Source organism: Alosa pseudoharengus, unplaced genomic scaffold (genome assembly GCF_046254945.1).
Source record: "Alosa pseudoharengus isolate Yale_2024_CS ecotype anadromous, Long Island Sound unplaced genomic scaffold, YU_APseudo_1.1 YU_APseudo_1.1_scf_6, whole genome shotgun sequence".
Classification (NCBI taxonomy): Eukaryota; Metazoa; Chordata; class Actinopteri; order Clupeiformes; family Clupeidae; genus Alosa; species Alosa pseudoharengus.
In genome coordinates, this window is record NW_027468848.1 from 17,883,018 (window position 1) to 17,899,532 (window position 16,515).

Consider the following 16,515-nt stretch of genomic DNA (forward strand, 5'->3'; position numbering starts at 1 on the left):
AGGTGGTAAGTGAGGTGAGATGGTGGTGAGGTACGATGCTACAGTATCAGTATTTGCCCAATTGATCTGCTGATACATTACATCAATCAGTCAAAATACTTTACTATTAATTAACCACCAACAAAATGAAAGTTATGTAAAGCAAACACTATGTGTTCAACACAATAGGCCTACATTTGACAAAGAAACAACAATCCTTTTAAAAAATCCTACATAGTGTCAAAGTTTGCTAACATGACTATTGTGGTATTAGCACTCTACATTTTTAATACATATAACATAACATCTAACAGAAAAAAAGGCTATACAGCTACATGATTAACTTAAGTTTTATCTGTTGCGATTATGAGGGGTCCTTGGAGAATTTTACACTCCATGAGGGGTCCCCGGCCCACAAAAGTTTGAGAGCCCCTGTTGTAGCCTATGCAATATTCTATTAGTATATTAAACGCTGTATGCTAAGCCGCTATGTTCTTACACTATTTACATGATCATATTGTTTCAGTTAGGCTATCCAAAAGGCTCGACCAATATTATATGGCAATTTTGGAAAAATAGCTAATAAAAGTGAGGTGCCCCTCCTGTCAATGCTCATGGTCCCCTTGCTCTCTGGCACCGACCCTGATATATGCTCTGCCCAAACAATGGGGTTCAAGTGCAAAGACAAGTAACTTGCAGCTGTTGCTGTCCTTATGAGGCAATAAAGACTTTAGAAACAGCAACAAATGGAGTTATTCTTCACCTTTCTTCAGTAGAGGCAATATGGTTGTAAACATTGTAGTTGAACTAATTCCACAATGTTCTCTGTTTACTCCTGAAAAACATACCCGGCAACATCAAAAGCCAAAGTAAAGCCTATATCAAATACCAGCTGTGTGGAAAAAGTGCTTCCCCAGTGTGTTTATTTTTTTAGATGTTCTTACTTACAGCATTGTTCTTTGAATCTGGACCCTTCTGCAGAAAATGACAGATCATGTTGAATTGCATAGCACACACCACAGAAGATCTAACAGTGGCCTAATTTGGACAAGAAACAAATTTGTTTAAACTGTTTTTTTATTTCCTGTATCCATCTGTAGTAACTATAGTCAATATTATTTCATATTATAAGTTCCTTCAATAATGAAACGCAGCTTACAAAAAAAAAAAAAAATACACAGGATGAAAGTTTGAAGTGTGTAGTTCAACATTAGTCCAATTATATTTTAAAGAATATTCAATTAACAGCTATATCAGTAACAATAGTAATGAGGATGATAAACAGTAATAACAACTGCCTTTATCATTATTACTACTCGATAATACAGTTAAAGATGAAATAATAGTTAAAAAAATGCATCACTTGTAAAATGGAAATGGATAGATAACAAGCAATTTCATGTCAAGTTTGTCAAGAAAGTAATGTTTTTATGAGGCTTCAAACATTTCTGTCTAAAAATCCCCCATACCTCATCTCAGCTACTCATCTATTAACAATACAACATGCCCATCTATACTTTTTAGACAGCGACATTGGCAAAGACAACTGCCTAATAATAATAATAATAATAATAATAATAACATATGGGTTCTCTGAGCATCTAGTGCAGTATTATTGATCAACTCTGAGTAGTTAATATTATCTTGATGCTTTGACGTCAAGTGATTTTTAACATAGAGGTACAGGTTTACAGCACCCTCGCTGTCTAAAACCAACAAGCTGAAATGACGTTACAGACAAAAGGCTACACCTTGGCACACTCTCATTCTCACTCTGTTTTCCTACGAAGCTACTTTAGTGATAGCACATACTGTGATGTCATCTGTTGTTGTGTGTGAGACGTGCAACAAAGCTTCTGGAGCAGCCACACTGGGACATCGTTCTGTGAACTTCTACTCTTGGTGTCTGCAGGCGATCACAGGATGGGCAGGACGTACGATTGCATAACATGGAATAGCTGTTGTTTTTAATGTCCAGCATTTCTCAAATCTCTAAGACAGGACAGTCATCTAGTTTTGGAGCTGTAGTTTTTTTTCTTTCATGTACAAACTAAGGGGAAAAAATACCATTTTAAGAGAAAGAAAAAATATTTCTAGATGGCTATTTCTATAAACATGTTCATACAAAATGAGACATCTGAATTCACATATCGTTGCTTTGATATGCAGAGGATTTGGCAACACTGGCACAGCAACCATGTATGTCAGGGTTTTCGTTTGTTTTTTTTCATTTCATTTCGTTTTGTTTTGACTTTCGTACAGTACTCAGTCATTTAGAACACCAAAAAGCATATAAGAAGAACAAAACAGAACTGCAAGAAGAACCAGTGACTGCGACAGAATGGTTTCTGGTTCCATCGTCATTGGGATCACAGGATACTGACTGGTGCTAGTTCCAGCATAGTCGACCTGCACATGCCATCCCAAGAAGAGGTCAAGGGTTGTTACCGTGGATCAACGAGTCCTCTGAAAGGCAGCAAGAAGGCCACTTGCAAAAAAAAGAAAGAAAGAAAGAAAGAAAAAAACACACATCTTGAATGAAATGTTGTCTCCAACAACCACTGTGCATCGCAACGTACAACAATAGAAAAGGTACAAATCATAAAAAAAAATTCAAAGAAAAACAAGAGGAAAAAATGCTTTCTGAAGTTCACAGTTGCTTAAGTTGAGCCCACAGGGTGCTTGCGGCGTTATGGAGTCCTTCTACAAGTTCACCAGCTCATGGGCCACAAACTGTTTCAAGCGCTCCAGGTACTGTCCGTAAAGCTCCACGTCGTTGTGGCCGGCACCCTCCACCCACAGGGGCTCGACCGGCCGCTGGCAGCGCTCGTACAGGGCCAGGCCGTGGGAGAAGTCAATCACTTCGTCCTCCGTACCGTGGATCACCAGGACTGGAGACGTCACCTTGGAGATCTTGTCAATGCTGGGGCAAAAATTAGGGAAGTTACACTTTTACCCAAGGATTGAGCTTGTACTTGAAATCCACCACATTCTCATAATCATAGATACAATTAAAAGAAATCCAAGTTGTTGACAACATGAAGCATATCTGCTTTGCAAATTGATTATTTGATCAGGTGACCACTAGAGGGCGCTCGATCCTATCCTATCAGCATTCTAATGGCATCAAAGCAGCACAACAGACGTTCTCTCCCTGGGAAATCAGCAAAGAGGCAGGGGAGGAAATGTTTCCAGCCAGGGCAAATTAATCATACAGCAGCCAGGGGATTAACGCTGCATCTGTGAGAGTAGGAGCCGCACTGTACTTCACTCACCCTCCTTTTTCAACATAGCCATGGCATTATGTGCTCACTAAATGGAAGGCAGGCAGAGGTGTAGCACAGAGAAAAAACAGAGAAAAATAAAGGAAAGAGGAAGAGAGAGAAAGAAAGAAAGAAAGAAAGAAAGAGAGGGAGAGAGAGACACCGAGACACTCACTTGGGGAAGGCGTCGAAGCAGTAGGTCTTCTTGGTGTCGGGGAAGGCCACACGCATGCCAGAGGTGAGGGGGGAGTGGAGGATGACAGCAGCGCTCTCGTACCGAGACGCCAGGTCCACCGACGGCACCGTGCCGATGCTCTGGCCGTACACAATAACATTCTCCGGTCGGACACCGTACCTGTGACACAAAGGCACAAAAACCAGAGCAGTTACCAACTGCACATCAACAGCATGACAGCACATCAAGCACCCACCACCACACCAAAACACACAGACACTAACACACAGAAAATGTACATAACTACTGGGTAATAGGTCTCTTAAGTATGCATCAGCTTTAGCCTAGTGCTTTCGCTCCCTTACAAATTTTCTGTGTCTTTCCGCACAATTTTATTTTTACTGAAATTACAGTCGTAACATACACGGACATAAACAGACCAACACACAAACAAATTTGGAGAAAAAAAGCTATCACTCATGGCATAATCTGAGATCAGTGACAATTAACTTACATAGAGTGAATAATGTGAGTAGAAGGGGCCTTGGGGGGCATTATCCTTATCAAGCTGAATTGCATATTCCGGTTAAATCAGCTTACAGACTGCAGTTACTAGCAAAACAGGACTTATAAACAATGTGTGTCCCCTCAAGTGCAGTAAATAGGTGAAGGTCAATACGCTTAGTTAAACAGAGGGAAGGACTTGAGATGAGATGTGCTGCACTACAACTACAGCCAAGTTATCCCTCTCCCACTCGCTCTCCTAGGATGGGGTGGTGGCCTGGTCTTGTGACCTAGGGGGCGCTAGGGAGCACATTCCAGCACTGATTAAGGAGAACGTGACCGGCTCAGCTGACGACCCCAGAAAAAAAAACAAGGGATGGAAAAAAAAAAAGAAACTCAAAGCTGCAGGCTGTCTGGGTAGAGATGGAGATCAGTCTTCCATGTAATGTAGCAGGAGCACAGATACAGGCATTTAGTAAGAGATGGTCACCACCTACCACCACCACCACCACCACAACCAACCACCACCACCACCACCACCACCACCACCCCCACCACCCCATCCCTAGCCAAGAGAAACCAGAAGCAAAGGACGTAACAACGCCTTTCCACAACCATTTCACATATTCCTTTGTGTACGTGTGTGTGTGTGTGTGTGTGTGTGTGTGTGTGTGTGTGTGTGTGTGTGTTGGGGGGGGGTGTATGGGACACATTGACCTTGTTTTACACACAAATAGTGATGTTACGAGGGTCAGAACTACTGGTTGTCCCACATCAAGCAACAAGATCATGGAGGGCCGCAGGCATTCTCAAAACAAACTGAACCGTTCTGCTTTCATTTTGCCCGTGAGGAGCCTTAGATCAGGGCAGGGCAGGGGATGGTGGGCAGGACAGGGCAGGGGATGGTGGGCAGGACAGGGCAGGGGATGGTGGGCAGGACAGGGCAGGGGATGGTGGGCAGGACAGGGCAGGCGAGGGCGCTAGTCTGGCTTTATTTCCTCATGGTTTCCCTGGCTGGATGAACTCACCCTACTCTTCCTGCACTCAATTCCACCGATTACGCAAGCCCTCCAAAAACGCCTTCATCTATTTAGTCCTGAGGGACAAACTATGCACAGACACAGGCGCGCCCATACACGCATGCATAGCCACTCAATAATGCATCGCTACATTTCCCCCTCCCCGTCTCATTCACCTCCTGCCTCTGCTGTGTCTGCAGAGACATGTCATAAACACTTTATTTACACCCAGATGGATGACGTGTGTGTGTGTGTGTATGTGTGTGTGTGTGTGTGTGTGTGTGTGTGTGTGTGTGTGTTTTGATGTTGAGGTGCAAAGCTAAGGGATCAAGCATGCCATGGGGACTTATGAAGGCAGGCCACATTTTCTAGATCCCGATTCAATGACACTTAATTTCAGAAACAGCCCTGGGCTTGAGTATAGTACGTATGACTTGTCTGATAATAGATTCAAGGCTTTATGGATATTCAACTGTAGCCTACTTGTTTCATGGCTTAAATGTGCACATATGAATTACATGTGACGCAATGTGACGCACATAAGAATTACATGTGACGCAACATGTAGGCCTACTGTTCAGCGACATCATATGCCAGTGTGGACTAGCAATGAGGGAAGAGGAAACATGCCAGTATAAAAAGAAAGTAATGGAGCGCAATTACTGGACTGATTAACATTTAAAATGGTCTGACTTGCCCTAGGTGTGGAGGCCATGGTACATCATAGAGACCGTTTATTACCTCATCTCCATCTCCGACTACCGGATAATAGGCTTCCATCAACCAATATAATGCACTGATGCGCTGCAAATGAAATCCAAATGCAAAAGTAAATAAATAAATAACAACAGTGAGTGAGTTGGTCCAAATTAAGAGTTTGGTTCCAAAATTCTATATCTCCGTTTTTGGAAAAATGATGGGAAAATGGAAAAAAATTATTCATGAAAATTCATTACAATGGTGGATATAGCGTTTTCAAATATATACCCATATCCTTTTCTCATTAATATGTGCTTAAGTACTCGTCAGAGTATAACAGTAACTTCTGTATCCCCAAACAAACTTAATGTGAGTCAAATTCATTCAAACTCTACATCCAAACATAGTGAGATTGGTTGACTGTATGAGTAGACCACTGAAGAAATAGGTCTGTGTCCACAAGCATTGATCAAATGATGGCATGAACTCACGTGAGCCAATTAACCCCTTACTGAGCCTGAGACCCATCCTTGACCTCAGTGCTTAGTTGTCTCTCAGTGCTCTCTTGTCATACTCTATGTGTGTGTGTGTGTGTGTGTGTGTGTGTGTGTGTGTGTGTGTGTGTGTGTGTGTGTGTGTGAGCGAGAGAGAGAGTGAGTGTGTGAGGAAGAGGTCAGAAGAGCAAACCCTGTATATTCAATGATCAAGCATCTGATTTTACAAGGAATACCCCCCCACACACACACACACACACACACATACACTTCCTGAACAGAGAAGGTCGCCATGGCTGCAGCTGGTCCTGTCCTCTAAGGATATCAGTTGCTAAGCAACCAGTCAATATTTGACTTGGCAAGATTGGCTGATAGAACACCACCCCCACCCCCACACCCACCCCCCAAGTCACAACATACATATATTTAAACCTTTGAACCTAATGCAGAGCAGAAGGGTATACGTCACCATAACACACACAAACACCTATTTAAAGTGGTCATCAGAACCCTGAAACCAGTTTTTATATTACTGTCACCCTTTGCCTTTTGTCACCCTAGTGCTTAGTGCTAAGGGAACCAGATGCAAGCTGGGCTTTTTGAAGTGCCATGAAATATAGGCTACTGTATGTGATGGGCCTATATGAGTTGATCTGGGCACACAGACGCAGCGTCCTCCAGCACCATAGCAACACTCCCCCTTCTGTACTCGCTGTGCTGTTACTATGACATAACTGTACCCAAACACAGGAGTGGCTGCTGGCCGCTTACAGCAATCAGCCACGCCCCCACCGTGAGTCAGACGGCACAGGTAACACCGTGAGTCAGACGGCACAGGTAACACTGCTCTGGGGCAACAAGTTAAACTCGCGCCACCCCAGACATGTTCCAACTCCGGCGCAGACTTTGGCACCTTGAGCAACACAGGAAGATACCACCCTCCAGCTAGAACAGATAAGCGTGCCTCTGACAACTCCAGAGGGCTCTTTTAGGATGGCAACTTGGGTCATGGCCACAGGAATCTACCTTTTTTACTTGGCTCAGACCCAGTGATTTTGGATCTTCGGAGGGTTTCTGTCTAGATAGAGTTCCCTAGCTGCTCAACAGCAAACTTGAAGATAAACATACAACTACATACTGTGCTTATCCATGTACTTGACTTGAAATATATGCAAAACATTAATGATGCCCTGAATTTTTTGCTCTAGTTCCTGGGTATGCCTGTGTAGCGGTCATATTCTTTGGTATGCAAAAAAGTCAGTGTTTCCCATACATTGACTTATTTGTGGCGGCCCACCACAATATCAACATTGACCACCACACAATGATTTTCCATGTTGTACTATTTCAATTGGATGGAATTTTTTCATTGTAGAGCTATGTGCACCTTTGTAAAGCCTCTCCTTGTTTCTGTCTCTCAACGAACCTACATGCATGTTTAAAGACAACATTAACAATCCTGCAAGGCATAGAAGACGACTATCGTAACACCCCCAATTATCACCACTTTTGTTCAGAAATTCTAAAACAACGATGTTTTTTAACACTTCAAAATAACATTTGCTAAATTAACCTTACATTTTTCAGTAGCCATAGGTGTGTAGATTTGAACAAAATCTGGTTTGGTTGTTAACGGGAGCATTTACTACCTGAAATATCCTATTTTGTTTACCACGCTCGGAGTTATAGTGCTGGCCTGATGGGTCGCCTATTTACACCGTTTCAACGGCACATGAACGGTTAGACCGAGAATTGTCGTCGTGAAATTAAAATTCCACTGGAGCTCCAAGCGGTTGTGTACACGCAGCCTTACAACACTGTTTACAGCTCTTTGAGTCACGGTAAAATGTCATTTTTGGTACATAGCTAATTTAGATACACCTATGGTGTGGGTGGTTGCGTTTCTTTAGGAGTACACTGTCTTGGTTTGTATAGAAATGGATATTAAGTGACACATACACGCAAGACGGTGGAAATACGGGACCGACTGTAATAGGGGGAGTTCCGATAGAAGGCTAAATTACCCCATAACCCCTCTGCGCTAATTTGTTAAAAACTTTTGCATTCAAGTTAATTGCAAACCTACCACCACAAATACAATTAAATGATGTGGGAAACACTGAAAATGGTAGTTCATAGCTACTATATGTAAATATACAGCATGCCAATCAAATTAAAGTGCTAGTTTATAGCCACTATATGTAAATATATGTAAACTGAGAGAAGACCAGGTGACTGATTCCACAGTGTAGGAGGAAGAAGTTACCTGAAATTTACTTTGGCTTAAGAACTAGTAACACTTGCTTGGGTGCATGTAGCAACCCTGGGGACAGTGGAAGTCTATCACGCACGGCATAGTATTGAGTAAGTGTTCTTCTAGATGTCAACAATTGGAATCCTGTTTGCTGTTTGCTGTGTGTGTGTGTGTGTGTGTGTGGGTGTGTGTGTGTATGTGGGTGTGTGGGTGTGTGTGGGGGTGTGTGTGTGTATGTGTGTGAGTGAGTGTGTGAGAAGTGATGCTGAAGAAACAGCACCATTAATTCGGTGTTTAGCAGCCAGGCAAGCGCGCAGGCGCAGGCACGAGCTGTCTCAAGCTGAGCACAAAGCTGTCAACCGGGCGAGTACAGTAATGCAGTAATGTGAGCGCTGCCATGACAATGATGACTGAGCAGTTTCGGCTGAGAATCGCGAGCGAGACGCGCTGCTGGTCTTTAACACCAAGGCCCATTCCAGTTCCAAATACTACAGCTTGCTTAAGTGTGTGATCCAACCAGTGACCCACAACAAAGTAAGCTGCACACAACTGGGCCATTTCCATTGAAGGCAGTCAGAGAAAGAGAGAAAGAGAGAGAGAGAGCGAGAGAGAGAGAGAGAGAAGAGAGAGAAATAGACAGAGAAGGAGAGAGAGATGTACAGTCATAGGAGTGTTGTGATGGGTGTGCAGCGGTGGAAGGTTTAAGTTGGCCTCAGCAGTCAGTCCGCAAACACTGTCTCTCACACACACACACACACACCACCACCTGAATATAACAGGATTCAAGGGATTTCATATTTAATGCAAATTCCATTTTTCCCTCCTTTCTTTTCCTTCCTTCTCATACCCCCCCATTCTTTCCATTTATCTGTTCCTCACTGTTTTTCAATCTCTTTCCATCAATTTCTCTCTCGCACCCACCCACACACACACACACACAAACTGATCCAGGCCTGCAATCTCGTTATGAGCGTAATTAGATAAACCCTGACTTCGTTCTACACTGACTGAATGAGATTAAATTGCCAATTCCTTGCTGCTGACATGGACTGCGGGTGAGCGGTTGAATATCACTCACCGGCTACTCACTGGTACCAGCCTGCCCGCCTGCCAAACTTGTGACAAGTCCGCCGACGCGCTCTTAAAAACCCGCTTAAGTCGCCTTCGTGCAAAACACGAAATGTGCTTAAACTGAATCAGACGAGATGCACAGCGCAGCGGGATCCAGAAATGCCTTATTACATTCGGCCTACAAATGAAGGTGGGAGGCCTCACAGACAGAGACAGAAAGAGAGAAAGAGAGAAAGAGAGAGAGAGAGAGAGAGAGAGAGCTGCTTAACATGCTCCTGCTGCTGACCCACACACACACACACACACACGCAACGTACAGTAGGAGATTATCAGTTATGAGAACAGCGGTCTGTGTGTCTGAGCCACCAGCTGTAGCAACAGCAGCAGTGGCAGTAGCAGTAACAGTAGTCTTGACAGTTTCCACTTCAGTTCTGGGACTGGGGGAAATGTAGGTCTAGTTGGAAGAGCAAGAGCAGAGGAAGGCTCACTTCTCACATCAGAGGCAGCGTAGCAGTGCTACAGCAGTGGAGTACCGCACATCTCACTCGCACGCTAAGTGGAGCATCGGCCCTTCCAAACGCATTTAGCAGTGTGTGTGAGTGTGTTCAAGAAAGAGAGAGAGAGAGAGAGAGAGAGAGAGAGGTGACGCACCAGCACAAAGTATTTTTCCTTTGGTTAAGATTTCCATCTACTATGCTGTGTGTGTGTGTGTGTGTGTGTAAGCCCCTCAGTGGTATGCTGCCCTGCATTTTGCACACCCTTGCAGTCACACGTTCTCAGACAGAGCGTCTCTTTCACTTGGAGGTCACACTATGCTCCACCACAATCAGCGCCACACAGGAGCCAACAAGCCCACGTCCACCTCATGATTCACACTACACCTGATGATGCACAAAGCTGTCATAAACACACACACAAACACGGACACACCTTAGTGTCAGTGTTCATGTGATTGTAACTGGTTCTGAAAGGCCATTTGTGTGAGAGGTCTCACACACACACACACACACACACACACACACACACACACACACACACACACACACACACACACACACACACACACACACACACACACACACACACACACACACACACACACGCACACGCACACGCACACACACGCACACACACGCACACACACGCACACGCACACGGACACGCACGGCCGGTGTGACCCAGAGGAGCTGGTATGCTGATGCCGGAGCCATTCTGCTGTACTTGCAAGAAATGACACTGGAAAACTCCCTCCCTCCATCCCTTACAGCCTTTCCCACAAGCTTTTTTACTCCAAATTCAACCACAAGCACTGCACAGGCACAGAGGGACAAAGAGCCTCCAGAAAGCCTCCACAGGAGCCACGGTTTCCATGATTTGCTCTGTGCAGCGACTGCACGTACCCGCAGCCATCCACTCAATGTAATCAATAGCACTCAGGGCTGAAGGACTGCAGGAGGGGAGCAGGAAAGGGTGAAGTGAAATAAACCCAATCTGTGAATCTGTGCCAGAATGCTGCCTGGTGCTGCTGCCATAACTGGGTGAATGTGAATGCAGGAGACATAGAAGCTACACACAGACAGGGTCCAGGGTCAGAAGATGGAGAATGAATAACAGGTATACTGTAGGGGACAGACTATAGGAGATGGAGGGTTGAGCCAACCACTTTGTGAAGGGAGGAGGGACTGGACTGGCAAGGGATTGAGCCAAACCAGTTGCTGTGTACATCTGCCTACACAAACAAAAAAACGAATCCATGTTGACATACAGGTTCTTTTAGGAGTGTATGTGTGTGTGTGTGTTCACAAGCCCCATGCCTAAGCTGAAGTACCTGTCCGAGTGTATGAACCTCATCCTTATCCACAGTCACACCGCATCTTCCTATATACACAATCTCTTTTTTTTGTGTCTAACCTCCTTCTCATTGCCTGCCACAGAACTTCAACATCCAGCGGCATTTCAGTGCTTTGTAAAGGTAAATGTAATTCATACCTTTTTTTGTTTTGTGTGTTAATCTTTGTGCACAGCCCAGGCATGTCTCTCTCACCTTGTTCGAAGTGCGTGCCAAGCAGCGTCCACGTCTGCGTACAGGTTCTTCTCGGAGGGCTTGCCCGAGCTGGCGCCGTAGCCCGAGTAGTCGTAGGAGAAGACGTTGCAGTTGATGCGCGAGCCCAGGCCGATATAGAAGCTGCTCATCTGGCCCAGGTCCACGGCGTTGCCGTGCGAGAAGAGCAACGTGTAGCGCGCGCTTGGCGAGCAACGCACAAACATGCAGGCGATGCGGTTGCCGCGTGACGTGCGTGTCATGAAGCACTCGATGGCATCCTTCTCGCGCGCCGAGTACTGCCAGTCGGCGCGCTCCGACAGGTGCAGCGTCCAGCGGCTGCCGCTCTCGTCGCACATCAGCGAGTAGGTGGGCTCCGGCGGCAGGAAGGCCAGCTTGGAGGCGATCTTGCCAGGGCACGGCGGGCAGCAGAACAGGCAGCAGAGCTCACTGAGGGACAGGTGGTTCATCCTCTGAGGACACACCGGCAGGACGGGAGAGAGGATTCAAAATACGTTTGAAAGTACAAGGATAAACATGTGAAGGAGAACTGAGAAAAACAGAGGAGAAACGGGTCATAATGAAGTAGCACAGAACAAGTATTAAAGTATTTCCCCCTCGTCGTCAATTTGCAACGTACCAACAACCTACAAAACGTAATGGTAATGTTCCTGCGTGGTGCAACAAAGTTACACCAGACACCAGTGCAACACCAGACGTTCTGGGTGCACACTGACGATGATGGTGATGACACTATTCCTACTATAAGTGTCTCATTAAAATTATTCGTTTTAAGGTAAAATAACTACATAAAAGAAAGTACAAAGATAATCATACAGCCTATGGGGAAACATTCTAGAGAAGGGGAAAAAAAACAACCAGCCTGAACTACAAAAACTAAAAAAAAAAAATGGAGCTCAGGGATCTGCATGCTCAGATGGAGACAGCTGGACTATCGTCTGCAGACAACACTCCCGCAGCAGGGTGCGAGGGGACACCAGGACACAACGGACACAGCACACACACAAAAAAAAATAATGGGAGGATAAGGATCAGAAAAAATAGGGGTGAAGAAGGCTTTGATGGGGTGGCCACAGCCAGTATGCACAGTTCATCCTCAGCCAGCCTGCCAATCGGCCAGCCAGCCACACACTCACACACACACACACAAAAGACATAGACATACAGATAAAAACACACTCAGGCTGAAATCTGTGATATGAGGATTAGGATATTGAGATAATTAGGATTTAGCAGATGAAAGAAACAGATGACTTGAAACATTGTAACGCTGAAATAAGAACCAAAAAAAAAAAAAAAAAAACACACAGCATGTCTAAAATACTCAAGCAATATGTCCACGTTTATCTTGTGAAAACATTGTTCACTCCCATCTCTCTCTCTCATGAATGGCATCATCTCTCCAAAGAGATCTTTTCATTATCACACATGACACTGTGATACAGTTCTGTCCTGGGTAGTCTACTAAGCAACCTGAACTTGTAACCAACACTGCTGCAGCACCACTGTTCCAACACTGGGGTAGTGCATTTCCAATTCAGTGACATCTGTCAATGTCCAGTTAAAGACAGTTGTAGGATTTTAATACAAGGAACCTATAAATGGTGACAAAAATAAGGCCAGGGGTATTAGGTACCAGGGGTATTCAATTACACTTGTCTTATGATATGTAGGACACATCACAAAAGCCCTGGCCTTAAACATGTTTAAAAAAAAAAGTGTGACGTCTTGATAGTGCTTAAACATTAGGCTTACCGTTTCATAAAAAAGATGATAGGCATGCACAGTCAAGCTTCTAACAATATACAAGAGCAATAATTCTCATGAGTACATTGTTTTATATAAAAGACAAAGTGAGTTCAATTATCAAATATAGGCTAAGCAGCTGGGCAAAATAGCCAGGCCTTACTCATAATGGAAAAATATTTCTTAGTGGATATGATGAATCTCATAATCTTCAAATTTTGGGGATTTAAAAGCATTGGGACTTTCGACCTGCCTGAAATGCAGCCAACACAACTTCCCAACCCAAAAGACATTTTCATTTCAGCCGTGAACACTTAATTTCCCTGTGCTGCAGTTTTCTCTCTGGCCAACTGAACACGGCCTGAATCATTCCCACACTACCACAATTCCTCTGTTATGGAAACACAGGCACAATCCCGTTGGCTGCACTAACTGCATGTAATATGACTTGAACATAAGTTAAATAACAGGAACAAAATAGGCTCAGTCAGTTTACATTTAACCTACCCTTATGATGTTGTAAGCAGACTGTAATAAGTCGCACACAAGTGTTGGTGCTACATCAAAAGGATTCAGTTTGACAATGGACTTGATGTAGTAGTAGAGTGAAAGTGCTAACGTTAACGTTACTAGGTTGATGTTAACGTTAACTTGGTGTAAAATAATATGTATGTTTATTCAAGCAGGCAGAGAAACAGAAGCGACGATTAATTTAGCACTGGACTAAGAGCTTCTTACCAGACACACACAGCAGCTAGCTTACTTACAGTGCCTCTCGCTAAACAGTTTAACAATAAAATGACATTAGCGACTTCACACCTAACGTTTTACGTTAACGTTATTGAGGGGGAAACAGCTAGCTAGCAAGCAGCTCGGTGTCCTGGGTCACTTACCTATATGAACGTTGATCTATTCCAAGACAAGAGGAGAGTATTTCTCGAAAAGCGTCTCTAGCACCCACAAGGAATATGATTAATTACAATTACTCTACCGTAGAGTCGTGATATGACCAAAAACGTAACGTTAGTCTTTGATCTGTGTTTCAGCTAACGTTACTAGTTGCTCTCTCTTTCGTATGAGCAGTGAAGCCCGTCGCTTCCAGTTTCTGCCCAAACCTTGCTTCAACTGCTGATCAATGTCAATTGGTCTTGTCAACATGTGGTCTAAATGACAATTATACTTAATCAGAAGGCGAACTGTACTGAAATATAACTGTGTTTCTTAATGATGTAAGTTACTAGGTGCTGTTATATTCCCCTGTGCTGATAAGCTTCTAATTGCAGTTTCTGATTAGCTTGCGTTAGCTGCCTTCTGTTTTCTTCCGCAGAACCGGATATAAGGGATACACCAGGTTAGGTTAGACAACTGAAAGGCACTGCAACCAATTACACTCAACTGCTATGTGACCAAGCACCAATGAAAAATGAACATCCTCTCTACAAGGCGGGGTTGTGCTTGAACGTAAAGACCACCTGTCAGAAATAGCAAAAATTGGGCATGTTCTCTAACGTAGTGATTTAGCAACTTGTGTAGGCTTCACCTCTCAGAGGTCGAATTAAATTACAACTCAAGTCAAGTCAACTTTATTTATATAGCGCATTCCATACACAGAGGTCATTCAATGTGCTTTACATAAATAAAAGCAAACAGGAATAGTTAATAAAAGCATAGAATGGCAATAGTCAAAGAATAATTTAAAAAGTAAAGAATAAGAATAAAATAATAAGAATAAGAATAAGAAAACATAAAACACACAAGGTGATAGTACATAAAAACATAAAAGGGCAATAATTTAAAAGTGTTTAAAAAGTAATAATTAAAAAAAAAAAAAACATAGAAACTATTACAATTTTAGCTGAAAGACTTTCCTAGATTTAGAAATGTAAATCAAGTGATCAGTTAGCAGAAAGCATCTGACAATGGAATGCATCTTAGTTTTATATCAGACGTATTATGATGCTGTCATAAATTATTTAGATAGATAGATAGATAGATAGATAGATACTTTTATTCATCTCATTCAGATGTGAAATTCAGATGTCCAGCAGCTGTGTGTTGTCTACCAACAAGCAAACAAAAGAGTCCCAAAACAAGCTATGTTCATTAGTAGTAAATAATTAATGCACTTCAAACAGGTCCGTAGTGTTATGGCGGCCGGAACAAATTACTTCCTGAACCTCTCAGTCCTGCAGCTCATGGAGAGGAGCTCTGCTGGGCAACCAGCGGGTGGCTCCTCTTACTGAGGATGGATTTCATCATGCTTCTCATCCTTTCATCCACCAAATCTCCTACAGAGTCCACCCTCCTCCCCAACACTGACACACACTTCCTGACCAGTTTGTCAAGTCGGTTCCCCTCCCTGGCTGTCAGCTGCCCCAGCACACCACAGCAAAATTTAATTGTTGCTTATCAATGTCTGCATGGTGTTTGGCATGATGGAAATGAGGATTTTGTTTATTCGATGGTCTGAACTTTATCTAAACCCGTATGTCAGTATCAGTAATCTGATGGACCGTGAGTGGCTCAGCATAAAAGAGCTGAAAAGTTAGGCTGTGCGTGATATGTCTAGATTTAGAATTTAATGATGAATGTAATTTCAAAGGCAATGTTTTTTTGAGTTTATGGAGACCAATCTGTTTTGTCTTTGTTATTCATTAAAATGTGACATTTCTAAAAAAAAAATGTCCACTGAGAACCTTAAAGGAGAATTCCGGTGTGAAATTGACCTTAGCTGCACTGAAAGATGTTGCCGAATACTTACATGTGTCCAATAGGCACCTTCGGTCACCCCCTAGTATTCCGAATTGCGCCGATTTTCGCCGAACTTGCATAAGGTTTTCAGCTAGCTGTGGGGGCATAGCGTAGCCTATGCAGCTAAATCGCTATTTTTACACCATTAAAAATGTTCCAAGTAACTCCACACTGCATTGGTAGACTTCTGAGGGTCCTGACATTTAAAACGAGATACTGAGAACTTTGGAAGTGCACAGGAAGTTTATTTAAAAAGACTGTTTATACAAGCAGTACCTTCAGAGAATCTCGCCGCTGGCCGCCATCTTGTAATGAAGTCGCGATCAGTCGACTGCCGAGCACGAACGAACAGGAAGGACAGGGGAACAGATTGCAAAAGTAATAACAAAATTACAAAATTACTAATTACAAAAGTAAATAGGAAATATATAGTTACTGTCTACATGAGCATGAGTACAAAGTATCAACGAAGCTCAAAAGGTTTTACATCAGTGATGG

At 43.5% G+C, this 16,515-nt stretch overlaps 1 protein-coding gene across 1 annotated transcript; it reads right to left on the reverse strand.

Moving 5' to 3' along the window:
* Positions 1-921: 921 nt before the first annotated feature.
* abhd17b (abhydrolase domain containing 17B, depalmitoylase) lies at positions 922-14,585 on the reverse strand. The gene is made up of 4 exons (XM_076270383.1): positions 14,160-14,585; positions 11,503-11,972; positions 3,418-3,597; positions 922-2,902 (listed from the first exon to the last, which is right to left on the reverse strand). Exons 2-4 carry the CDS (start codon positions 11,967-11,969, stop codon positions 2,683-2,685), a joined length of 867 nt encoding a protein of 288 aa, XP_076126498.1. The 5' UTR covers positions 11,970-11,972; positions 14,160-14,585; the 3' UTR covers positions 922-2,682.
* Between the last annotated feature and the right edge of the window lie 1,930 nt (positions 14,586-16,515).